General features: G+C 38.6%; 1 protein-coding gene across 3 annotated transcripts in view; it reads right to left on the bottom strand.

Moving 5' to 3' along the window:
• MBP (myelin basic protein) overlaps nt 1-24,203 on the bottom strand; it is an 85,005-nt gene extending 60,802 nt beyond the window's left edge. For all 3 annotated transcript variants that reach the window (XM_066328151.1, XM_066328159.1, XM_066328169.1), the window contains exon 1: nt 24,138-24,203. In XM_066328151.1, coding sequence (XP_066184248.1) covers nt 24,138-24,188 — 51 coding nt within the window. In that variant the 5' untranslated portion in view covers nt 24,189-24,203. The remainder of the gene's footprint in view (nt 1-24,137) is intronic.
• Between the last annotated feature and the right edge of the window lie 2,314 nt (nt 24,204-26,517).

Below are 26,517 nucleotides of genomic sequence, written 5' to 3'. Positions count from 1 at the left end.
AGATAAAGACAATTAATGGACCTACAGTGTGCTACTTGTCAGCTTTTACTAGTCCATTTAGTATTCCCCTATGCTGAGGATGAAATTTCAAGCACGCAAGAGGAAGAAAATGGGGGATTACATTACTGTGTCCACACAACTCACAGAGGCAAAAGGCATTTGGGAGCAAGTTGTTAAAATGACAGCATTCATTTGGGAAACAAAAATAAACAAAAAAGAGGTCAGACAACCCCATGCAAGATTCAAGAGTTTTTCATTAATACAATGAACTAAAAAAAAATTATCTCAGGTGCCCTGTGCATAGGGGCAGAGGAAGAGGAAAAGCTTTGTGAGTGACCTTTTAGTTTGGAGGTAAAGTAAGACACTTTAAGATCTTAAGTATCTAAGATACTGCCATGATCAGGAATCCTCCTAGAACCACAAGGAATTTGCAGAACAAGTAAAGACAAGACACAAAAATACGCTCTTGGTCAATATTTTCGATTTCACGCAACTGTCTCTCACTCTGTGCTCATTAACCTGAAACCACGCATAGGAAACCCGGATGTGAATCACATCAAATTCAGACAAGTGCTGGCAGGGCTATGACTTGTTTCTTCCTCTGCCAATCCCACCCTGGTCCTACAGAGAAGAGCAACCATCAGGTTGAAAAGCATTCAACTTGATTCATTGAAAAGCAGCGCAGTGGCAACATAAATGAACTGTGAAGACCACTACAAGGACCTAGACCCACACTTGGGAGCACAGTGAGGTCCAACAGCCTCCAGAGCACTCGACCTGGAACTGATGTTATTAAAGAACATCAGACCTGCTTTGAGCTCAGACAGGTTTTCTACAGCTCCACTGCAAACAGCATCTGGCACATTGACAGATGCAGCTCTTGACCTCACAAATCAAAGACGAACCATAGCAACACTCAAGGGACAAAATCAAAACCAGGTACTTTGGACACCAAGCACAGGAGCATGTCTCTCTTGCAAAAGGTGTTCAAGCTGATTTGCAGAAGTCTGGAAAGGGACAGCTGTCAATATCTTCACAGCCCACTCCTAATTTTTATCTCATCTAAACTGAGTACGAATTTACTTTCCTTTAAGCACTTATTTTAGACACATGCTGAACAAGTGCAAATATTTCACTCTCTCTGTTTTTAAAGAAAAAGATGTGGTTTAAGTCCATAACACAGTGTTGACACTGCAGCCTCAACCCTCTGTGTATCTCCCTAAAAGCTTCATAAATCCATTGAACAATGTCAGGGTCTGGCCCCAGCAGACTGGTAGTTTTCAAATGCCACCACATGAGGTCTTTCTAAAGGGTTCTAAAGAAAGTGTACAACCGCAATCCTGTTTTCTTCACTGCTGATGAGAGCATTTCTACATTCTAGCATTTTGATAAAATCTGAATTCATATATATTTCTATATCTCCAATATACCAGAAAAAGATACTAAGCATCTGAGAACTCTATCTATTGTAAAAGCACAACAGAGATGCAAAAACTAGCAGCTAGGTACAAAATGATGCCCAGTAGTTAACAGGTGGAAAAAGAACAAACCAAAGCCATAAAAAAAAAAAAAAAAAAAAAGTGCAAAGTAACAATCCACTAGCCAGGGACAGAAGATTACAAATATTTTGGGCTTTTTTCCAGGTAAAAAATGCCTTTCGGCCTCATACATTGAAGTTCTCATATCATAGGTCTCAGTTTGGCAGTTTGCAATGAATAAAGATCAAAGTGGTTGCTGCATAATTAGAAATCCTCAGTCTTGAATCCTTCTCAGGGGCCCATAGAGGACAGAGTGTGGCAGTAAAGTTAGTGATTTGAACCTTTTATCCACAGGAAGAGATGCAGAAGGGGTGGCAGCTGTCTGTGGGGAGCACAAGTGCAGGGCACTGAGCAGCACTATAATCCTGGCTGGGAGGGTTCTTGCAGGGCTCCTGGGCTGTGCTGCACCTGCACAACGCAGCACTGAGCAGCAAAGAAAGCAAAGGCACCCACAGCTCTTCTACATTTCCCTGCAGGCAATATAGAAACAGCTGGCCACAAAGGAGCACATCTGGGAGACTGCATGGCTCCAAACCGTGATTCAGTGCAGAAGTTACCTGATGACACGATACACAGAGGAAAGGCTCCAGTCCTTTCGCAGAGTCTCACCAACCATGGCTATGTAAGGCTGCATTCTTGCATTTGTGTGATGCTTATGGTGGTTTAAAAAAAATAAAAGATAAGAAATTAGGCCTGAAGCAGTGCCCAAATCTGGTTCATCAAACACAAGGATGGATGTCTGCAGTAACACAGGAACAAGAAGATACTCAGAGTGTCTTAGATAAGTAAAAAAATAAATTAAAAGATATCAGTTAAATCCTATTTACCTTCTTCCATTATCTCAAAGGTATTTTGTCTGAAATATATTATAAAATGAAAGCTACTACAGAGCATCTCAGAAGTATTCACTGAAAAAGTGTCAAACCTACTAACAGTAAACAACCATTACAGATTAACCTTTCTGCTGCGTTACCAGCAAAACATCTTTTCTCAGTCCCTAGGTGTGAATATGTTCTGGCCTTTGCAGTACTCCAAGTGACAGTGGACAGGTATTTTTGACAAAAACCCAGCACAGATGATATCTAGACACTGCAGCCGGCGTTAACGCTGTTAAGAGAGAACACACGAGGTTCCCCTTGTCAACATAAATTGTTGACTCCACCAGCCTGCAGGAGCCAAGTGGAACATGTGACTGTGGGGGCTACAGAGAGCTGAGGCACAACTGAGCCAAATAAATACGCACAGCAGGAACTCAGCACCTAGCACGAGAGGTTTGCTCTGCCCAGTTCCCCAGCAGCAAACCAGGCAGCCGGGAAGCCAGAATTTAGCTTCTGGTATTTTATTCCTAATTCCATTACGTGCATGAAGCAGTCCTTCAGTATGCAAATAATTACACAGAACATGTGTCTGGGACACTTCCTCAACACGGATGCAGACTTGTTTTCTTGGATAATAAAAGTATCTTTTGAGAGCTTTCTCTAAGGTTACAGAAAGAAGACAAATACAGTAGACAACTTCAGAACATTTTCTCGCTGTTCTACTCACTGTGGGCAAGAGATACAACAGAATAATTCAAATCCCCTTTGAGCTTAATGAGTATGAAACACACTCTGAAGCAATTGCCAGTGCAGACCCAAACATAAACTTTCAACTTCTTGAATTTAATTTTTCCTTCCAAGTCTCTAGCTCATGAGGAAAGAAAGCTCAAAAGTGGCTATGTAAAAAGCATTCAAAAACATTCAAAATTCCATCCCTTCAGCTCCCTAAAAACTACCAAGACATTTTCAGCATTTATAAAGCAAAATTTACTTTTATTTGCCAAGTATTAAAAAAAATTAAATTTAACATCAAACAATTAATTTTAAAAGGGAGATTTTTCAGCACACTGAAAGTGCTTTAGGTCACTTGGCAGTCTCTAGCCTCATGAAGTAAATTCCTAGGTCAAAGCTAAGAAAACCTGCACATACAAGTTGCCTGATACTACAATACATTGCAATCAAAGAATATTCAGACCACAGTACTCATGCGGGTTTCTGAACTGTGATAAAATAAAATGAACAGACGTTTCTTAAATTTTGTACAAAAGGGTTTTTTTGGGGCTGATAGGCTGTTAGGAAAAAGACACTTTTGCCTTTCCACAGTGGCAAGGTATTTTGACACAGACATTTCAGCTAATCATTAGCATGCACACCTGCCAAGATCTCAGCCTTGTCCCATCTCCAGGGAATGTGTCCTTCCCTCCTGACCACACCTACAGGCTGGGCTGCGCCCAAAACTTTTTGGACCCTTATGGAAATGGACAAGGGGAACAAGAGGGGCTAAAGATAATCCATCTTAGTAACATGAGGGAAGAGAAATGGGAGAAAATGGAACCAAGCCAGCTCTTGGGTCCAATCCACCAGAGAGCCTCTCCCTCACTCCAGTCTGTATGGGAAAAGAAGGTTTGCTATGTAACTCTCGGTTAAGGGCGAAGCTCCCATGACCCTGCCACCATAAAAAACAAGGCCTTGGTGTCCACGTACCTGTCTATCCACCCAAGACAGAAAATTACTTTTCCATTTCCCTATTTGATTTAAGTAGGCCAATGTTAAATGCATGATCTTGAAAGAAAATGAGTTTTATTTCTCCGTGCTCCCAGAATGTGTATAGGTCCTCTGCATAGTGTAAATAAACGCACAAACACCACTTAGAAAAAAAATGCTTTTAAATGTCAAGACTTACAGGGTCAATATTTACAAGATAATCAACACAACTGCCTTTTTCAAAATGCAAATAAAGATTTCTTTTCAGATAAGGGTTTTGAAATGCAGTTGGCATGGAAGCAAGGGGGTTTTTTAGTTAAGGGGAACTGATAAAGGCATGAAACAGTTTATGTAATTGCCAAACAGTGGTATGACAGCTTTTAACTCCCATGTAAGTAAATTTAAAAAAGCATCAAGCATACAATAATTGAAGATAAGGAAAGGCATTGATCATGTTGTCAAGGATCACTTTATCAATAAATATACTGCTCTGTCAAAAATAGCTCCCCACTATAAGACTATATTAAAAACAAAGAAAAAAAAAAAGAAAGACTCTATTAGAATTGTTACAAACATTAAGATACTAAGTTTTATGAAAAGCTTGAGTCTAATACAGACTCACCAGTTAAGTTGAGACACTAGGCAAAACTGAGTATTTGCTCAACAGTTCATGGAACCAATCTATGCCTTTGGCCCTGTTACATTTTTTCCAAAGCTATTCTTGTCTGCATCACCCTGTGCCCTTTATTTGCCAACCCATTCCATCACTTCTTCACTCATCTGTGGGTTGTCATCTCTCTCTCTCTCTCTTATTTTTCTTCATTTAAAGCTCTCCTCACCAATTTGGCAGCCTGTTGGCAAAGATGCTCTTGCCTGATTTGGTCAATTCACGTGGATTCAATTTCTTCTGAGAAGTCCTCAATCCTCAGAAAGGGTCTCCATTTGCCAAATGCCCGTTGTCAACATCAGCTGTACCAATCAGTTGTTGACCTCCAGGATCCATTCACTTCTTTCCAAGCTCTGTGCCCTGCCTGGGAGCACCAGGGAGAAGACCTTGGCTCCCATGTCCTTGTTGCTCAGACCCAGAGCCATAGAACCAGTGTCTGGATCCCCCTAGCAGTATCAAGGCTGCCCACGTATCAAGGAAGAGAAGCACTAGGGGGTAATAGCCCAAGGATTTCACAAGCCCCACAAGCCTCACCACAACACCATGGACCCAAATCTCTCTCTAAAAGAGAAAATACGTGAGAGGGAAAGACAGTGTGAACAGAAATATAGTTGCACCTTCCATAATGACCTTGGATATTAAAAAAAAAAAAAAAAAAAAAAAAAAAGGAAAGAGGCACCATTGTGAAGTATATTTTACTTTTTGTTCATCTGATGTCCAACTATAGTTCAAATCAGGCTGACCTTTCTTCCAGCAGCCACTATAAGCCTTTCAAGTATAAATCAACTGCTAACTAATAGATAGCTGTCAATGGTACATAAATAAAACTACTTACTAGAAGACAGAGAAATAACCTAAGAGATAATTCCTAAGAGACAAAGAATATACACTGAAATGTATGCAGTACTTGAATATTTTTTAAGAGCAACTTCAGAACACCTATTAAAATTAATTTATAGTTTTGCTTAAGACACTTGAAGAAAGCACAATACCTTCCTCATTTTTCCTAGTTACCTTAACAACCACAAAATGCAAAGAGGAGATTAACTGATTTCAGAAATATTCTAGCTGTCAGTCATTTTTCAAGAAACTGTCTAAACTGAACCAGAAAAAGTGTCATAAAGTAAATAATGCAAAACAATGCACCTAATTAACACTAAAGCAACAGAACCCAATCAGGAGAATGTACAAAAATCTAACCAAAACAAATCCACTCCAACAAGGAAGAAATTCCACAGGAATAGAACACAAATCCCTCAAATTCTCACAATACAAATAGAAACTGCTCCCAATTCACTGCTTGCTTTGACTTCTGCATCCTTTATCAGGAACAGAAGAGCAGAATCCTTAGTGGCATGATCATTTCCCTCTCACAATGTTCACATGCACTGAACATGTGATAGAGCAGCTTTGGTGGGCACAGGGAGTCCAGCCAGGGGCAACCCACCACATTTTCTGAAAACAAACAAGAGAACAATGCTTCCCTCCATGCTTTAAGCCAACACAGAGGCACTCGCACAGAAACTACTGTGCAGACTTACAACTGCACCAATATTAGAAGAAAAATGGACCATTGTAACACGTGTATGAAGCTGCACATCGAAATTCTAACTTACATATTCAACAGGTGAACTTTCCCATTTCAGAAGGGAATAATGAAGTCTAAGAGGCAAAAAATTTTGTAAAAAAGTACAACAAACCCAATTGTTTATCCAAACATGCCCAGAGAAACGACATTTTAATTGTTTACTTTCAGCCTGTTTAAAATGTCTAAATTAGCACAGAAATTTTATTGACCTCTGCGAGGAGGAAAACAACAACAAACCCTGAAGATCTGGATGTTAATGAATGGCAGAAACCAATTTCATTAGTTGCCTCACAGCTGGCATATTGAAAACTCAGTCAGAGCATCTGATCACACTGGGGCTTCCAGGCATTTTAAGAGCTGTCACTCAGAGCCTGACCTCATCAGGTTCTGGCCACCAACTGGTTTGTTATACCAGTTGCACTAACACCCCAAGATTTTGGTGTTCTCCTCTGGAGCACACTTACAATCTAATGCAGCCCAGACTGTAATGTGCAGATGTGTGTATGTCAGATATGCAATCTGATCAACGTTTTTCCAGAATTCCATAAAATGATGTGGTGAGTTTGCAGCAGATATTGGTGATTTCACATGCAAGAAGTACAGCTAAAATGTTACATTTTCCTCCATGTATCAGTAATTTAACATGTTCCTGATTTCAGAAATAGTCATCTCAAGTTAACTACTGCAGCTTACTGAACTAGTGGTGAGACAAACCTTGAGAGCCCAAGGAAATGACTCAGTCAGATCTCATGCTCAGTGCTTCTTCAGTCCCAGGTGACACCTGATTCATCAGCAAATACCTACTATTACTCACCTGGAACTAGGGAAGGTTTTTCTGTGGAGTTAATTGCTGCCATTTCTGTACACCCTCCCCAATAAAAGACTGTGGTCATAAACACCTGTCCAAAGTGTCTTCAGATGGCCAATATGATATGTGCTCCACAACATAAATTATTCATAAGCCTGTTCTCATACCTTTCACAAAGCATGAACAGCTAATCTAATAACTGAATAAGAAAGACCCCATCTGCACAATACACAATCCTGTTCTTCAGGAACATTTCTTGTTTTGTTGCAGGGACAGTATTATTTAAAACAGCTGTAGCTACCATTTTCCAAATATATTAAGTCAAATAAAGAAACTAAACCTGAGGAAGATCAAACAATATAAATCCCATACTGACTGTGAGATAAAAGTCCATTTTCTGTAATACCAGTGTAAATAAGTATCAGAAGTGATAACATTGAAACACTCATGCATATGTACAGACAGGAGAAATGGTGAAGATCAGAAATACAATTCGTGAGCAGCTGGCTTATCACTCAGTGGCTTATCAGAGCCAAAAACCAAATAGAAACTGTTATTTAAAAAGATCACAGAATCATCCAATGTGCTGAGTTGGAAGGCATCCACAAAGATCATCATATCCAGCTCCTAGCCCAGAGTCACACCATGTGCCTGAGGGCATTGTCCAAACACTCCTTGAATTCTTAGGCTTGGTGCCATAACCACTTCCCTGGGGAGCCTGTTCCAGCCAACCCCCTTCCTGCGGGAGGAACTTTTTTCTAAAATCCAACCTAAACTTCCCCTGACACAACTTCAGACCATTACCTTGGGTCCTGTCAATGGTCACTACAGAGATGATTCAATTTACCATAGTTTGATTATTTAGCATGGTTCTAATAAAAACTCTACGTCTTCAGGGGAAATATTGCATTGAAATTCAAGAGCTATGTGCTAAAAAGAAAAAGAAAAGAAGGTGATTTAAATAAGTGCTACTTTGCACTATTTATAGTCATCATCTGTGCAAGCCCCAGGCTCTGGAGGGGAGCATGAAGCTCTACCAGCAAGCATACCTATTCACTGCCTGGGAATGTCTCCAACTCCAGACAGGAACACTTGTTCTTTTCTTTGACTTCAACCTTCTCCTCCAGTGCCTAATTTTTAGATCTTTCCTCTTTCATAGCTATTCACCAAAAACAAAACACCCCAACAGCAACAACAACCAAAGAAAAACCCAACTGAGAGCTCAGACAGACAGCATTGCCTTTTTTTCTGTGACCACTCAACATTAACTTTGTACTGTTATACCATACAGGCTACTATCAATCTGCCAAGACTTGGTAACTGTGATAATTGTCCATCTTTCTAGAAAAGTTTCAAGAAATCAAGGATCATCATACAACTAGAAAGTGCACTTCACATCTCTTTTCTCTTATGTGGACTTGTCCTGAAAGAAGGCTTCAGTATTTTTTTTCTTTGTCAATAATTTGAAAGTACAATACTTTACAGAAGGATAAAAGACTGTCAAAGGTAGGTACATTCTGTACTCAACAGAAACCTCTGCAGTAATACTGAAGGAGTGATAATGTATTGGTAAAATGAGACATGCTTTCTACACAGCACTTCAAATGCTTAGCTGTTTTTCTTTTTTTAGATGACATAACAGTTTAGGCAGTAATTTTTCCCCATGGATGTAAGATGTGTAGGAACAGCCTGCTTGGATTTATTAAGGGCAAATGGTATCTGACTAACGCCCTGACAGCCTCCCGTGATGAAATGACTGATTTTGTGGAGGAGGGGAAATCATGACATCATATCCCCTGACTTTGGCATGGCCTATGCCACAGCCTCCCACAGTCTGCCACTCTACCCTCCTAGTCAAACCAAGAAGATAAAATCTGGGTAGGTGGAATACAAGGGGTGGCTAACTGGATGGACCACCAAGCTCAGAGGATGGCAACCAACAACAGAGTCCATCTGTCAGTCAGCCAGCAGCAGCATCCCTCAAGGATCAACACTAAGGTCAATATCACTTACTGTCTTTATTAAAAACCCAAGCAATAATAAACTGGGGGACTGGTCAGTACACAGAGGCAGAGGTGCTCTTTAGGCAGGGACCTTGACAGGCTACAGAAGTAAACAGACAAGAATCTCATGCAGTCCAATGAAGGCACATGCAAAACTCTGCAGCTGAAATGGGTAAATTCCATTCACAAGGATCGGCAGGGGCCAAATGGCCTGAAAACAGCTTTGCAGAAAAGGTTCCATCTATTTCTTACACCCATTTTAAGTAACTATTTTTTACATCCATTTTAAGTGAGTATAAATGGTTGCATTACAATTTGAAACTGATAAGCAGCTCCTGAAGTACATGGCAAAGGCAGGTGCTATTGGCAAATAGGTTTAACTCCAGCTCTCCTGAACTTGGCCATTTGAGAGAAGAGAAACACATGAGCCCCTATGGAGCAACAACAAAAGGATTTGAAAGATTTGACACGTGTTAGTTGTGTGACAATTTTTCTCCCCTTGTTCTGTTTTGCTTTTTCTGTAGACTCTAAAGATACTTTGCTCAGAGTCAGTACTCCTACCAGTGATGACAGCTTCCTGAGGGAAAAGCCACTCAGTTTGAAACCACTAGAGCAGTCAAAGCTGACCACAAAGAGGTAACTTTTGACTCCTAAAACAGGACTGAACAATGAAGAATTCAGGATCAATTTTTCTCCAGAGGGAACAGTTTCTGGCCTCAAAACCAAAATAAGTGAACTGCATGAAAGACAACAAAACCCCTCAGATACTACACTCTCTCAGAGTCAAAATATGCAGTCAGACAGTACTTGAGAAATATATCCCATTAAAAATGTGAAGAGACTTTGCAATGCTAGGAACAGAAAACACACTTTTATAGAGATGGTATCACTAGGTTTGTTTTTTGCTTGGTTTGCTGGGTTGGTTTGTTTGTTTGTTTTTTAAATTTGCATAGAAAGAACAAGAAAATAAACTAAAAAAAAAAAAAAATTGTCCTGAGTAAATAAATTAAGTAAATTTTGCACAGTTGACAAATTATGATACTATTTCCATGACAGTGATAATGCTGGTTACTGAAGAGCCCAGGTAAACAACATAAAATCAACTCTTGGCCATAATGCATTTCTCAGTGATCAGCAAATAAAATCCTTGGATTCAATTGAAACATCATTAGCATCCAACAAAATAATGACTAGATATGCCTGATAGATATTTGTGACACGTTTATAAAAGGACTGTGATAGTACTTCATTATAAAATTTATTTTTGCCCATCTTTTATGTACTCTGACATAATGACATCGTTAACATAAGAACCTCACTGAAATGATCTCCTTAAGCCACAGTGAGCAAATCACACAGCCTGAGAAGCTCATGTTACCTTCCCACTGCAATAATCATTTACATATACGGAGACTTCTCCCTATCCTCCAAGTATTTTCAGACAAAAAGGAGCCTGGTAATAGAGAAATTAGTTAAAAGCCGTAAGACTTCAGGGAAGTTCAAGAAATCATCTTTATCAGCATATAAAGGTCTTTGGTTCAAAGCCCTATTGTAAATCATACTAGCTGTGATTTAACAGAAAGGCTGATCATTTAAGTAGAATCTTTTCCAATACAAAAGCTCATTTTCAAGGCTAGACATATGACCTTTCCCAAGTAACATTTATGGAAAAATAAAACCCTTAGAAAAAACAAACCCTCTGATAGACCGTGTAAAATTAGAAGCCGAGTTAATAGAAGAGACAAACTTGAGACACAGCTCAAGGGAAATTTCTCCTTGTATTATCAACACCCAGTCTATCCCCAAATCTTTTTGGATTTTTGTCACTCAACTTTCCTCCCCCTGAAGGAAGGTACACACACAAAACAAACTGATTACATGTGGGATCCTTTTTATCTATAGATAGATGTGGATATAAACACAAATACACACACAAGTGTCAAACAAATATTAAAATACACAAAAATACACACATATTTGAAATAGAACCTCCATATCCATGAACTGGAGGACCACAAATGTGAGAATTATAAACTCCCAGACAACCTGAACCTGTGGGGGACTTGCTTCTTCAGCTGGATCCCTTCAAGTTTATGGTGCCTGATGGGATTAATCCCAGGATACTCAAGGACCTGTCCAATGTCACCATGAAATATCCCTCAACGATTTTTCAACTGTCTTGGGAATCTAGAAAGGTCCCAGTGGACTGGAAGCTGGCAAATGAAGTGGACACTGATCTGATCTCTCTGGTGATCAGTGACAGGACTGAAGGGAATTACCTGATGTTGTGTCAGAGCAGGTTTAGGCTGGGTATTAGGAGACGGTTCTTCACTTAGGCAGGTGGCTAGGCACTGGACAGAAACAAGCCTGAGACAATCCAAGAAATGTCTGGACAACACTTTCAGGCACATGATGTGATATTCTTGGGGATGTCCTGTGCAGTGCCAGGAGCTGGGCTCCACGAATCCTTTCTAATTCAGGATATTCTATGATTCTAGGAATATATCAGGGTCCTTAATTATGGTGATATGGAGAGGATGAGGTAGAAGGGCAAAATCTGGGTTTCATCTCCTGTCCACAGGCTGCAGAGACTACAGTTTCTTAAACTACACTGTTGTTGTTTTCCCAAGGTTTTGCTCACACTGCCCACAGCAAACCCCATTACATCAATGTGCAAAATCTATGCTAATGCACTACTTGGCTGGGAATTTTAAGTGCACAGACGTCACACAGACCTGCATTTCCCTCAGCAACTGTTACTTAGTAACGCTCTGCACATAAATAGAATTTTACATCACTGCATATGTGTTGTGAAGGCTAAAATCCATGCCTTGATTCTATAGGCTGGCAGGAAGAAAGGAGTCATGTGGGCAACTGTAAAACAAAGTTGCACCAACTATTTTCAACTCCTTCTCTAGGCAGAGAATTTAACTGGAGAGAAACTCGTGGGTAAACAAGAAGCTATTTCCACTGCCCTTCTTTTGGTGGCATTTCATCATAAAAAAGGAGCAAGTACACTGCAGACAGACTTTCTGGTATTATTAATGTGCTGGGCAATGGAGACTGCAGACATAAGCAGAACAGACCATGTAAAGCTCTTCACCTTCTCCCCTAGAGATAGTATAATCCTTAGGCTAGGTAATTTCTGGGTAGGATTGGTTCTGCCAGAGCCACAGTCAAAACAATACTAAAAAAAGCTGTGTGAATCAGATCCAGGACTGAACAAAACAGGTGGAGCATAATGGATAAAAAAAAATCTTAAAATAAATGCAGATTAGAATCCATCGACTCTAAATACAGAAGCTTAAATAGCTGTATTTTATTAACATATATATTCGATCCTTTCCATACATAGGCTACTTGTGATTTGACTGACAGCCTAACTCAAACAGCTTGAATCTGCATGGTACTTCATAATTTAGACCCAGAGACTGCCTTTTTAGCACTGAACAAAAGAGGTGACCTGCTGGAAATACATAGATATCTTTTTAACTCAATTCCCTAGCACTGCAAATAACATTATCATTACTTTGCTTAGTCCCATCCTTTGCCTGTAACAACCCTCAGCTGTAGCTTCTTAAATGATTTACTATACTAAAAGTGAATTATCTTGACAAAAAAATAACTAATTGAATTACATATAAGCAACAAATATATTCATTTGAAGAGGTTACAGGTAGACAATATTTGCAGTTATTAAACCAAGTGAATAAGTATAAGCATATAGATAAGTAAACACAATTCGCAATTCTATTTTGCAAGTTTACAAGCCCTAAAATCTAGCACATCCTCTTAAGTGCAGCATTCAAATAATCATTTCTTACTTCTTCTGAACAATGAAAAATTGTTATTCTAAAATGGGATTTTGAAAACTTTAGCAAACCAAAATTTTCTTAATCCTTGAAATTCTTCCCCTCAACTCTTGTCCTGGTAAGAGGTAACTCAACACATACAAAGGTTCTCCTTGAAAAATCCCAAGGAATCAACCCTTTGAAATAAGGGTTACTACTTTTTTTTCCTGTCACCTTCATATTAATAACATTGTAACAAGCAAGATAGGCCAGCTCAGGTCACAAATCTTTACTCCAGGAAGGCATCACGCGATTTTTTTCTTTTAAGAAAACAAAGTTAGGCTATGAACCATTGTGAGGTTTGAAACTAACCACATTGTATAATGACTAAGAACAGTCCAGATGATCAGAGTTGTCTCTGAAGTCCTCATTTTCTTAAGGCCACCAGACCCAACTTGGCAGTGCAGCAGCAGAATTGAGAACGGAGCAGGAGACTTGGCCAAGCCTTACTCAGCGACTGGGACAATTAAATGGCCATCTGGCTCCAGCACAAAGACAGCAGCTCTGCACCTGTTCCACCAGCCCAGAGTATGCAGCATAATTGGTTAAAGCAGGCCCATGGGGCTAAACCCAGAACAACTTGTCATCTGCTGAGACCAGAGCTCAAAGCTGGGATTGAAGCCAAGGGCTCCTGCTCCTGGTGGAGCCATCTCCCTCGGGGCTAGAGACATGTTCAGAGGGTCCCTCCTGTTCCTTACATACAAGAGACATCCTCAGAAATTATCAAAGACGTGCAATTTAGTTGATACAAAGTCTCTGTGTCAAGCCCTACAGGCTTCCAAAATGCCATAAACCCTTCACTCTCCCATAATGAGGTGACTCAACAGCTGCAATAGAATATTACATTATTACAGTATTAACTGCATTATGCTATGGCATTATGAACTCTGCAAAAATCCCAGAGCAGAATCTGATGCCTGGAAGATCTCAGCATTCCTTGCCAATGGCAGACAGATCCCTTGCTTCACTGGTTGCTCTTGTACTTGGAGTTAAAGTCACCAGCCAGGACACCCACATGATCTGTTGAGAGGGTATTAGATCCCAGAGCTCCCCATCCCAACTGAACACATCCAATGACAGGAATCTTATGGCCTCCTTTCACCCAGGCTCCACAAAACCTGCATTTCTATATGGTTTTATCAATCCTTATAAGGACTGCATAGCACAGCATAACATAATAATAATAATAATAAAAAGAATAAACAAAATGCCAGTGGAAAGGAAAAGAAGGCAACAAACAGAAAACGCATATTGAAGAGACTCCTGAATGTAGTTCTGCTCCTTCCCTTCCTGAGAACACTGCAGGAAAGTAGAACACATAACACTGAGGTCAAAAGAAGAGGAAAAAGTGTCAGAGCCTAATTTTTATTAGGTGTGTCACCTCTTTTTTTTTCTTCTTGCCAATACCTTTACTTATATGGCAGGAAACTAGTTGAAGCATATATATACAGAAATATCTTTTATTTTGAATATTTTTTAATATTGTACTGTAGAAACAAAATACCAAGATTAAAATTAATTTGTCAAGTAAAAGAATCCTAAAGCTGAATGTTCAGGACACATTGTCAGCACCTACAAACAAGCATGCTTCACTTAAGCCAATCTGAATGTAAAGAATTACAGTGGTTCAGATCCATCTCAAATAAAGTATATAACACGGGTTTTCTCCAAACACAGATTTGATTCTGAAGGAAACTGAAGATTAGCACCTCACCATAGGAGAAGACCTCCTTCTCAGCAAGTTTCTATCAGCAAGTATCCTGCAGCATATGACAAGTTATTTATTTCAGCACAAAAATACAACATTGTGCGTAGCCTTGACCTAGAATCTCATCTCATGTGAGCAAGCTCCAGAAATAATGTCAATCATCCCAAACACACTGAATTTGCTGTGCAGTAGTGCACCAAAGACAAAACAATTGTTACTTTATGCAGTGGGTTTCACCTACTGTGAGCTCCAAAGCCTCTCCTAAAACATGAAGATACATTTATTTATACTAGTACTAGAGTACTAGTTAAATATATTAAAGATATTTAATTTTAAATCAATATATATTAAGCAATGAAATATATTCAATACATTTTATGATATATAAATACTTCTCAACTGTTACAGGCACTAACTTGAGATTCTGAGTCTCACATGCACCAATCTTTCATCATCCAAGTCTCAAAACCACAGGATTGTCTGGAATTTTAGGCAAGAGTTTAAAAGAGAAAAAAAAAAGTACTGATTATTCAGGCTTTATCACTATGAGCCAAAAGGCAAGTTTCATCTGCACTAGAAAGCTCTGGCTTAACATTAAGAAAGCATTTAGTCTGTAGTTCACAGGGAAGATCAGAATGAAAAGTCAGACTCCCCAGGGTGAAAGGCTGTTGGTCTTGTCTTTTGAAACTACTGCAGGGAGCACATCTGCAGCCATACAGGGATGACAGCACAGTATCAATACTTGAATATACACTTGCATTTACTTACAAATATTTTTTTAAATATACACTTGTACTTGTTTCAATATGGACATATACGTGCATACTTCCATATACGTGCACAAAAGAAACAGAAGTGGGATTTAAAGTTTTTGCACAGTTCCACTTCACACTGACAAATTTTAGCCACATTTCCCCCAAAGGACTAGACAGTAGTTCTTGCATTTGCTGCATGTAACAAATTCCTTAACAGGTACAAGGTAAAAATGCAAATATCTGAAACAGCTTCATGACAACACAGTATATAAGTGACAATGATAGTTGGTCATATAATTAAGAGAATATTGCTTTGATTTTCAGCTTTCAAATACTGACAGTGGCACTACTGGATTGCTTTGTAAAGCAATGTACTGTGTTAGGCTTGGAAGGTTGCAGAAAGTCATATTATAAGATGAAGAGAGAAAATAGGCTTGAAGAGAAAGTAATTATTCTGGTGGATTTGTGTTGTCAGGAAAGTGCAAATATTCTGTTCACACCTTCCTGATCAGACTGCCAGTTAGCTGGTCATCTCTTCACTGTTTCTGAGCACTGTTAACAACTAAATATTTCTAATACCTCAGAAAAATCAAAGCAATGCATTCTGACTGTGTCAGAGGTGCTGGCAGAAAATAGCAGGCAGGAAGAAACTGGGTGAAAGAAGTAGAAGGAAGATAAAGGAAGGAGCTACGGGTAAGTTAGCTATGACCACAATGCCAAAACAGAAAAAAACCCAAATGAGTCAGACTTCAACATCACAACATCTCAATTTTATTTTAATCACAATGTCTCCAGTGTGTTGGTATTTCCATAATTCATCTGAAAACGTCTGCACCACCAAACAGTGAATCCATGCCTGAAGCTCTTACACTGAACAGGAAAATCTGAGGACCTGAAAATGGTGACTACTGTTTTAATAAGTGCCTGTTTAAAGATCTATCTCATTGGTGACTGACTTGCTAAGATTTCTGGGTCTCTTGGGTCTTTTCAATGTTTTTTGAGCTGCCTAGAGTTCCAAGCAACCTGAGTGCCCTCAGGCCTCCCTAAATTCAGCTTTCAATTCTAAGCCCAGCCACACCAGCCTGAACATGGCACTGTGACAAAAAATGCATTATTTCCATTATTGCCTCTTCTTTAATGCAACTGATGCTCAGAAGTTCCCCTAATCATCCAAGGTAACTGGTATGCATCTTGTGGCTTTCAGCTCTATGTAAATTTTGATATCTTTAGGGCCACATCCACTGAAAGCTGCACTGAAAGATCAGATTGTTTTTAAGAGTGAATCTTATCTCAGCAATCAAGAGTAACATCATATTATTCTGCTTAAAAGTTTTTCAATTTCCTTTTACAACAACCTTTTCTTTTTCTCCCCCAGCAAATGCTACCAAAGTATTTCCATTGACTTAAAGCAGACAGCCTGAAAAAGTTAAATAAAAAGGAAAAGCATTCTGCAGCATTTCTGCTCAAAGTGGAAAAATCAATTTCTGAACTGTAGCTGCAGACAAGTTAAATTTATTCACTGTACAAATAGCTCCAATTGCTCAAGAAATTCAACTTCTGAAGTGCAAAAACAAGTTACTGTCAGCAGTACTCTTTGCATAGGAAAGCCCTACAACCTTTTCCTTCCAATGTCCATTACGCATTTGCTGAATTTACAAATGAGAGCAAAAGTCAACTCAGCTTGTGGAACTCCTCTTTTCTCATGGGAGTATTTAGCATCAGATCAGAGAATGTTTTCACTTTGTACTGATGCATAGTGTAAAACTGTGTCTTACAACTACCCTATCTGCACAGTCAGTTGCATTATCAGAAATACAATCGTGAGAAACTGAGAATTAACATAAAGCACAGATCCAAAACTCTTCCTCACAGCTGCTGCCCAGGAGTATCAAATACAACTGAATTAGCACAAGGAGGAAAAAGATGAGAAACAAACTTTAAAATGAATTTTTCACAGGTTTTAATACTTTAGTCAGTGCTACAGGGCAGGCTTGCCAGTTACTGTCTTAGACACTGATGATCCCACTGTGTGGTTTGACACCGGATACCCAGAGGTAAACCTTGGCCATTTTTCAAAAAGGGCAAATACATTTCATCACAGCTTATTTTACAGATATAACTGTATCTTAAGGTAACACATTACTGCAGAAGATTTTTCAAGCTCTTCTCAAGTATAACCAAGGTCAAAGTAACAAACTAGAATTTTCATCTGACCCAATTTCAGACCAGGTGATACAATATTACTGCCGCATGCTGATCCACAACAGTAACAGCACAAAAAGGTTACCTGGGAGAGGAAGATACAGTTCCTTTTCACATCACTTAACTGCTTCCTCAAGATTAAAATATGAACAACTTTCCCTTCATTTTTCATGGCATGAAGGTCTTAAAACACTGAACAACACGTTCTCAGGCTGAAGTATGGGCTGATTTACTAGAAAAGTCATCTCAGCAGCTAGAACAGTTCACAGAGAGTTCACAAAGAGTGCCTACTGCATTACACCCCTGTACTTCCAGCTCCTTGCTAATTTAAGTGGCACTGGCATTAAAAACATTTGACAGGGCATTTATCTAGTTCTGCATCGAGCTAACGAGGAGGGAACTGTAGAAAACTACCATAAAAACATGGCATCTGAAGCACAAGACCTTAAAAAAGCACAGAGCGCACTTCCCTCTTTTAGTCAGTTCTGCAGGGTGAGGGTGGGAGAACAAAGCCTAAGACCCTACCTCCTCCCCAACCAAAACCACAGTGACTGCACCTCTTCCTTTTGCACCCTTGCAGGCTCAACCAGCTCAAGACCCAAACCAAGAAGCACTAGGACTTAGCTGTTGCATGCAAAACAGAAAAATATACTTGCAACTTATTTAACCATTGCCCACACATTTACTCACTTTTTCACTGAAACACAGTTCTAGTGATACATTGCTAGAGTTATACAATTCAAGCAACTCCTTAAACATTAGCAGGGGGTGCTGTGGCAGGACCAGCACTTGCACCTGCCTTGCTTCTCACCTTTTAACTTTTCTACCCATTCCTTGTACAGCAGAATCCTGTTACCTTCAGTAGCCTTCACATGCAACAAAGGGAAAGATGGAAGTGTTGGAGCATCATCTTCACTTCAGAGACAATTTACCCTCCTCACAAAATTTCTACAAGCCTGTCATATTTTAGACATGAGAAAGATTAATTATTGCAACTAAATTCAGCACCCAGAGAGTTTAATGAACAGTCAAGTACTGAAACACATTTACCTGGATTTAGACACAAGTTGTTCCTTTAAACTTCACAGGAGAACTATTTGCCCACTGAAACATTAACAGAGACTTCTGATAACATACTGAGTGCTGGTGTTAAGGTTAATTTTTGAGGACAGATGTCACAGCTACTTCATGCCCGGCACTCTCTGAGGTTTCAAACAGTACAGTCATTTCTGTATCCCTATGATACCATGTCACCAGCAGAAGCACATTAGTGCCTGAAGGCTCCACTCAAGGTCTCCAAGCACTACTATTAACACAGAATGACATTGCATCTGTCCCAACAAACCATCCAGTTAGACAGCATGAAGGTTAAGAAATTAAATAGGAAGACAGGGCAAACAACATGAGGATTTGCTCAAGGGCAAAGTAGGTTGATGGTAGAAAATGAGGAAAATGGACATCTATCAAATTCAACTGGTATTGCTGAACCTGACTGCCCAGAACTTCCCTTCACACCCTTGAAGATTTGCCTCTTCCAAAAGCAGCAGTTCCTTGTACCAGGCATCAGCATAAGCAGACATTGGTTGGTCCTAAGGACTCTACAGAGCAAGTCTAACTTGTAAAACTGACTGGTGAAAATGCTTATTTCTCACAGAAAACACTGGAGCTCTCAACATTTTAAAGTTGTTTTTTTTTCCTTTCCACTTGCCTTTAGAAAATATAGTGGTTCAAGGGGGAGTTTTTTCACCAATCCATCAAATTGCAAAGAATATACCATAATAGTTCCTGTGCTTTATTGCTTTACAGGAAAGAGTAGAACTCTGAGAAAATGCACAATTACACTGGAAAATAAAAATAGTGCCATACAACTTTGCTAGGAGGGAAAAAGTGAAAAGGCTTCACGATTAATTTTCTATGGTAATAAGACCATTTCTTTTTGGTTTACTTTTTACAGAATAGTATACCCCACACTTCAAAATCCATATAATCTGTATGTCACGTACCTCTCAAACTGTAGGTTCTAAAAAATAATAAACGTTTATCTTATGAAAATAAGACTTCAAAGCAATTAACTAAGCAAGTAAGAAGTATTTTATCAGTTGGTTTTTCCTTTTTTGATAATTTATGATGCATACCAAGAGGAAGCACCTGGCAAAAACCACACATACAGCTCAGGTCTAAGCAGCCTAAGCCATGAGAGGTAGTGAAAGCTTTTATGCTTGCAGATCAGTGAGCATATATGAGACAAACAGCTCAAACTACCATCATGTGCCAGTCATCTTAAGAATTTCAACTCCCTTTCACCATGAAGAGACAGAAAATTTTCTGTCAGTGTTATCAGACTGCAGCCTTAGACAAACAAATTTCAGAACATTAGCCAAGCAACGGGGGGGAAAAATGAGGAGAGAAAATAGAATGTCCTCTAAAGCAGCACAGAAACCATCTGATTTACTGATACATGCTCACTGAAGCAATCTAGCTTGAACTAGTTATGCTGAGCTCTCCTTAAATACTGAGAACCAGTCAGTTTATTAAAGACAAATCAAATCAACCACTGCAAAAAACATTATAAAATCTAGGTATATAATACAGGGCAATTACAGGCAAGATTTTTCACAAGTTCATTACCCAGCAAGATTTGGTCATTATTAAAAGATTATTTTTAGTTCAAAGAAAATATTAAATTGCAGACTGAATACCTATTCACCATTATGTCTGTTTTCAGTTTTGGCCTGCAATTACATTTCCCAAGGCTTTTCAGAGCTGGGTACCAGAAGTGGCAATTGGGTTTGGTTCCTTGCTGGTTTTTTACAGCACACCCCAATTACATAAAGGACATGGGCTAGGTAGATAATCCAGCATTTCATACAGTCTAACATGGCCCAGGCCTGTAAAAATTTCTTGAGCAATCCTTTGACATGGCAGTGCAGTGGGTTTTGACCTTTCATTACAGGTTGCAGGCTTTGTTTCCAGCTCCCCACAGCACTATGTGAGCATGGAAACCAGGCTACTTGGACACTCCAAAACCGTGTGTGTGTTTGGAAGTTCTGGAGTAACTGGGACAATGCCAGAAACCTTCCTTCCAAACCCCTCCTGCTGGACCATCAATGACATTAAGGGCCAGTTTTGACAGATAGCAAGAAAGTCCAAAGATTTTGGGATGGCAATAGTGTGCTATGCAGAATTCTCTAATGAGGAGAAGCAGAGAACTGTGCCTGTAGGAACACAGGCAGCTTTAGTCATTGCAAAAGAGATTGTGGCACTTTGTAGCATAATCATGACAAATTAGCACACTCCAACTATAATGCTGAACCAGTAAAACTCCACTGTCTATTCTTTTTATTCCTCTACATTTAGCTCTGTGAGAAGTTAAGGAAACTCAGGGCAAGAAGCTCAGGACAGCCCATTCTCTTTGTTATTGTTGTTCTTAGATATATTTTTGTTAAGTTCAAACTCAACTGTTAACACTAAGAAAAAAAGCAAACAAAATAAATACTTCAACATTTATTAACGTATTTAGCAGCTGCAGTCTAGTATCACTCAAAGTAAAAAGAAAAGATAAAATACTGGGTTCATTGAGGAAATTTTTTCTATCTTACTAAACTCTAAAAAATGCGGATCCATTAAACATAGAAGAAAGAAATCCCACAGAAATGAAGTGGTGTGTGCTATTGCTGTGAGTAAAATAGAAGGGGTTTGTAAATACTCCTCCACATTATTTAGGTCAAATATTTTTCAAAGCATTCACTTTATTTCACGGTATCTCATTACTTATTAAATAATCATTGTAGCTTGCCATATTTATATATCAAGAGGAGAACAATATTTTGAAGGAAGTCACAGCATGGGAAGCCATCTTAATGTCTTCTGTAAATTTTCTAATTTGAAAGCATGTTAGTGTCACCTTAGAGACTTCATGAAGTAATTGCTTTCCAAAAGTCTATTTCTAATTTTGTAATTCAAATACACAGATTTACTAAAAGTAAAGTGAAGTTAGATGTCAACTCAAAAAAAACAAACAACAAAAAAACCAAACCAACCTCATAGTAATTGCTGGATTAAAGGACATTTACTGGACAACCAAGAACTGTGATTGTTGCAGTTGGCAACAGTGTGAACTATGACTACTACACATAATGTCACTACACATATAATAGCTCTTTGGAGAAATGGTCTACCAGTCCAGTGGCTGTAAATCTGACCTCAAAGGTTCAAAGAAGCTGCCTAAAATAATATTTTTCCTTTGGACCTGCAGTTTTGGAAAAGCACTTAAAGTAAATTGCCTGGAGAGTGAAAGTAATGACATTTAGAAAGATCCTTGGTGAGATGTTCACTTCTTTCATTGCAGTTCTATTATTACTAGTGAGGACAGGCAGTTCTGCATTTCCACTGTAGTCTCTGTAAGACTTCAGCAAGTCTAGAAAATTAGTGGGAAAACAGTTCTTATCTACTGCAATGTTGAACAACAACTACTTCAACTTTGAGAAAAAGAAAAAAAAAAAAAAAAAAAAAAAAAAAAAAAAAAAAAAAAAAAAAACAGAACAAACTGGTTTGGTTAATGCAACCTCTAAGAAATTTAATGCTGCCTGAAAGAACTGAATTAAGAATTACTAACTATAGGGAACCGATAGTAGTGCCTTTACCATATATTTCCTGACTTTAAATCTATGGCCTTGTAATTTCTTGTGGCATGATTACTGTTTTAGATAAAGGGAGATCATGCACATTTCTGTGCATAAAGGGAGATTTTGACCAAGCATTGCCAATTTGAAAGTTTAGGGGTTTGGTGTTTTGGTTTCTGACCCTCTAGAAGGATGAGTGAAGGACAGAAGATACTACTACAGTAGTTAAGTTCTTGCTTCACAAAACAATTTTGGAAAACTAATTTTATTTTGATTGCAGAATCAAGTATTCTCCATGAACTGATTAGAGGAAAAAAGGAATTTTAAAGAATTGCAGCAACCTGTTTCCTTGTAGTTCTGTCCTATATACCAAGTGCAGACTCCTGGTGACCTGACTCTGGCCCACCACCACCAAATTTGAAGAATTTTTAGCTTTTTGTAGCCAGATGTGCCCCACAATTCATCCACCTGCCATCCAGATGCATCAAACACACAGGATCCCACAGCAAGAGAGAAGATACCATGTGTTTTCTTGAACCAAATTTTATCCTCAAAGACCAAAGCAGGTGGTGTTTGGTGCACTCAGCCCATCAAGCTCTGTAAATTTAATGCATCACACCTGCAAGATCTCACATGCTTACTCAGAAAGAATCAAAATATTTGGGTAAATGTACCTGCTTGGTGCATTTTGACTTTGCAGCACAACTGAGTTTCCTAAAGGGCAACTATATGCAAGACCAGCTACCACAAGACAGCAACTTGGGATTCACAGTATTGTTTGTACCCAAACCGAAACTCTGGGCCACAAAAGCCTTTTGCAAAATACTGCATCGACGCAAAACAAAACCATATGTAGCCATCTGTCCTCTGTTTCTCCTGCTTCCTCCCTATTCCTTCCAGTGTGACTATGCATTTTCCTAAAGGAGATGGCAAGGAGCTAAAACTGTGTAAGTTCTAGTTGGTATAGCTTCTGAGGATAGCTGCTTATCTGCTACAGCAAAGCAAAATACCCACATAGCTCCAGATAAAGCCCAGAATTATCTGTTACATCTTATGGCCAATGCAAAGGGCAATAGCTTTATGCTGTGTGGGCTTAGACTGTAAACTGTTATTTTTGGATGAGGATGTGTGGAGGGAAGATAGCAATAGCTACCAACAAGCTGTGGGGGATTTTTTACATATAAATATATATAGAAAGATGTTCTGTTTTAAGATGTGTGAAATCTCTTCCGGTACAACACAGAATACAAATAAACAAGATATTATCACAAGGCAAACAGAATATCACATTATGGGCAGAATACACAACAGTGTCAGCAGATGCTTAGGAATCAAATACTAACTTTTAATGAACATTTTGACAGTTCTCATGGTTGGTGTTTTTGTTTTGTTTTTATCTTTTTCCTAGGGAGGAGATTTTTGAAGCTCTATCTCCTTGGATTCACAATCCTGTACTTTGATATTATCTTATTTTACCTATTTCTTCATAGCATCTTTCTTATGGATGAAGCCAATTTTATTTTCCAAATGAAAAACTGTCCACACACAGAACATAAGTCTGCTCACTGACTCCTAAAAAATTCTACAGTATCCCGATTCTAAATCCCTTTCATTCATCTCCACCATGACTGAGAAGATTATTATCAGCTATGGATTGAACATCTCATCTCTCACTAAATCCAGCACAATAAACTCTTCATTTGGCCATATCTCATAGAACACTCTTTCAAAAATGTGGTCATTTTATAGTGTAAACCACAAAATAGTAATGGTAACAGTGATCTGGTAAACAACTACTGTCCTAAAAGTCCTCTATATTTCACAGAATACATATCTCCCAAGTGGTGCTCTCTCTTTAATTTTCTATACTCACCTTGGTTGACTTCTCAGTGCTATGCTCTCGTTTTCCTGCATGGTTCCCCATGATGGATCACCAAGCTTTAAATTCTGAAAAGATAAAAACAAAACAACATTTTTGAAACCAATACATTTGTAAAGAAATAAAAATTAATTTTTAATCTGACACATAATGAAGGAATTTTTCACATACAATGAGAATTTTTACAATCCAAGGTAAGATCTGTGCAAGAAAAAAAGCCCCATGCTTATCTGGTCTGTTTTGCATGTTTAAGCAATATCAGAAAGCTTTCCTATTTTTATTAAAAAAAAAAAAGACATAAAAGAGAAGGAAAAAAAAAGCTCTTTTTGAAATTTGCACAAAAAACAAAACTAGATTAGAAATTAGGTAGAGGCCCTGTCTTCCAATATTATGTTTTTAATAACAAACACTGCAGTACATATCAAATAACTTGTAACTATAAACTTGCATAAAAGTTCAAGTAAGTTCTTTTGAATTCACATTTACCATTATATAAACAGCAATTAGTGAAAAAAAGCACCACACTAAGCGCTAATGATTTGCTGTGGAGGTTAGAACACTGAGTTGTTTACAGCTCCCTCTTCCATGACAAGCACGTAGGAAAGCAATGCCAACTCTATCTTCGTATTTTCTGGCTCATCCGGTCCTATCTCAGCTCTAACTGAGCTTATGTAGGTTAAACCACAACACTCAAATTTCAGCTTTTAAAGCACGCTTGAGGTTGTGCCACATATTTCTTGCCACAGAAGCAGGTATCTGTATAGGATCTTACAGCTGCTGCCTTGGCATGATTTGAATGCAAAGCATCACAGCATTTGAAGTCATGAAACTTAAGATTACATGCATTGCTTAAAAGTACATGCATGAGGTAAAGCAATAGGCTATATAAACTCATATATTTTTATAACCCCTGCTACATGCACTGATTTGTGTACAAAAGGATTCTAAAGACACAAATTTTGGTTTTGACAAAGTACATGTCTATGATGGACAGTCATAAGTAATCAACCTTATTTTGTATCTCTACTTTAACTTTTGGAGAGACTGACAGATTTATTTACACACACACTTCACCACCCCACCCAACCCCCAGTGATAACCTTCCAATTTTGAGAGTCTACAGTGCTCATTTGGCAATTCACTGAATTCAATTTGCTCTAAAATCCATGTTGCTGCTGCATCCAATTAAATAATTCCTCACAAAAATCCGTTTCCAACGTTTCAAAAAAACAAGAATTAAAAAAAAACAAAACCCAAACTCAGTAAATGCACTCAAGATAGAATTTATCGCTGAATTGGAAACAGATGGTTTTTTCAAACCAGCACCATCTATTGCATACAAGATTAAAAAAGCAAAACAAAACAAAAAAACAACAATATCCCCTGTACTTTCCAACTGTGAGATTAGCACAACCAATTCACACACTTCTAACATTCTAAAATTTTTCAAGGAAAAATACAAATAAATTCATATACACAGGATTTCAGACCTGAACTTTCTCAAACTGGCCTTTGCTCTACAAATTATGAGCAGCAGCTCATTCCTCATCACCTACTTCCCAACATAAGAAAAGCAGAGTGGAATACAAAACTGTAGGAGATGTCTACAGCAGAATATAAAGGCAAATGTGTTATTCTTCCACCAATTTATGAAAAATTAACTATCCAGTTTGGTCTATAACACACATATGTCTAAGTGCATAGATAATGAAGGCAACATAACACTTGCAGAGCAGATCTGTGATCCTGTCCTCTTGCCTCCCCTCAGCCTCCCTCCTGTCTTTGGAGTAATGTTCCAGGAACAACCACCTTGCACCCATAAAACACTCACAACTAGATTTTATTTTTTCTTTTTTTTATGCATAAATGAATGTAGATGCTTGAACTGAAGAGAAGCTAGCTACAGGTAGCTGCTATTAATTCCTCACATAGCATAAAACTACTTTTCAGCCAAAGGGACAAAAGCAACCTGCCACTAGCAAGGGTATCCTTAATGTTACAGATTTCTTCATGCTACCTATTAAACAAGGAAATCTAAGTAATCCTTTGGCAAAGAAAGGCTTCCAAGAATCTGACGTGAATTATGAAAGAAATTGTAAAGTGCCAGTTGTTCTGTGGATATCTGAGTAGGAAGCAAAATCATACATACATCCAAGCCTGCAAATATTAAAAACATTTATAGCAACAAAGACTTGATTTTTCACTTCAGCCTCAAGCAGAAATCCACCTTGACTAAAAACTGAAGACACAGGTCATTTCCACTTCAGGATGAAAGTACACCCTGCAACACTAAGACAAACACTGACTTTGGTTCTTACTGTCTGGAGGGAGACCATAGTGCACAGTTTCTGCCTGCACCAATCTTTATGCAATG

This window comes from Sylvia atricapilla, chromosome 1, assembly GCF_009819655.1.
Source record: "Sylvia atricapilla isolate bSylAtr1 chromosome 1, bSylAtr1.pri, whole genome shotgun sequence".
Lineage (NCBI taxonomy): Eukaryota > Metazoa > Chordata > Aves > Passeriformes > Sylviidae > Sylvia > Sylvia atricapilla.
Note: the sequence above shows the minus strand (reverse complement) of the source record. Positions and strands in the feature narration are given on the sequence as shown.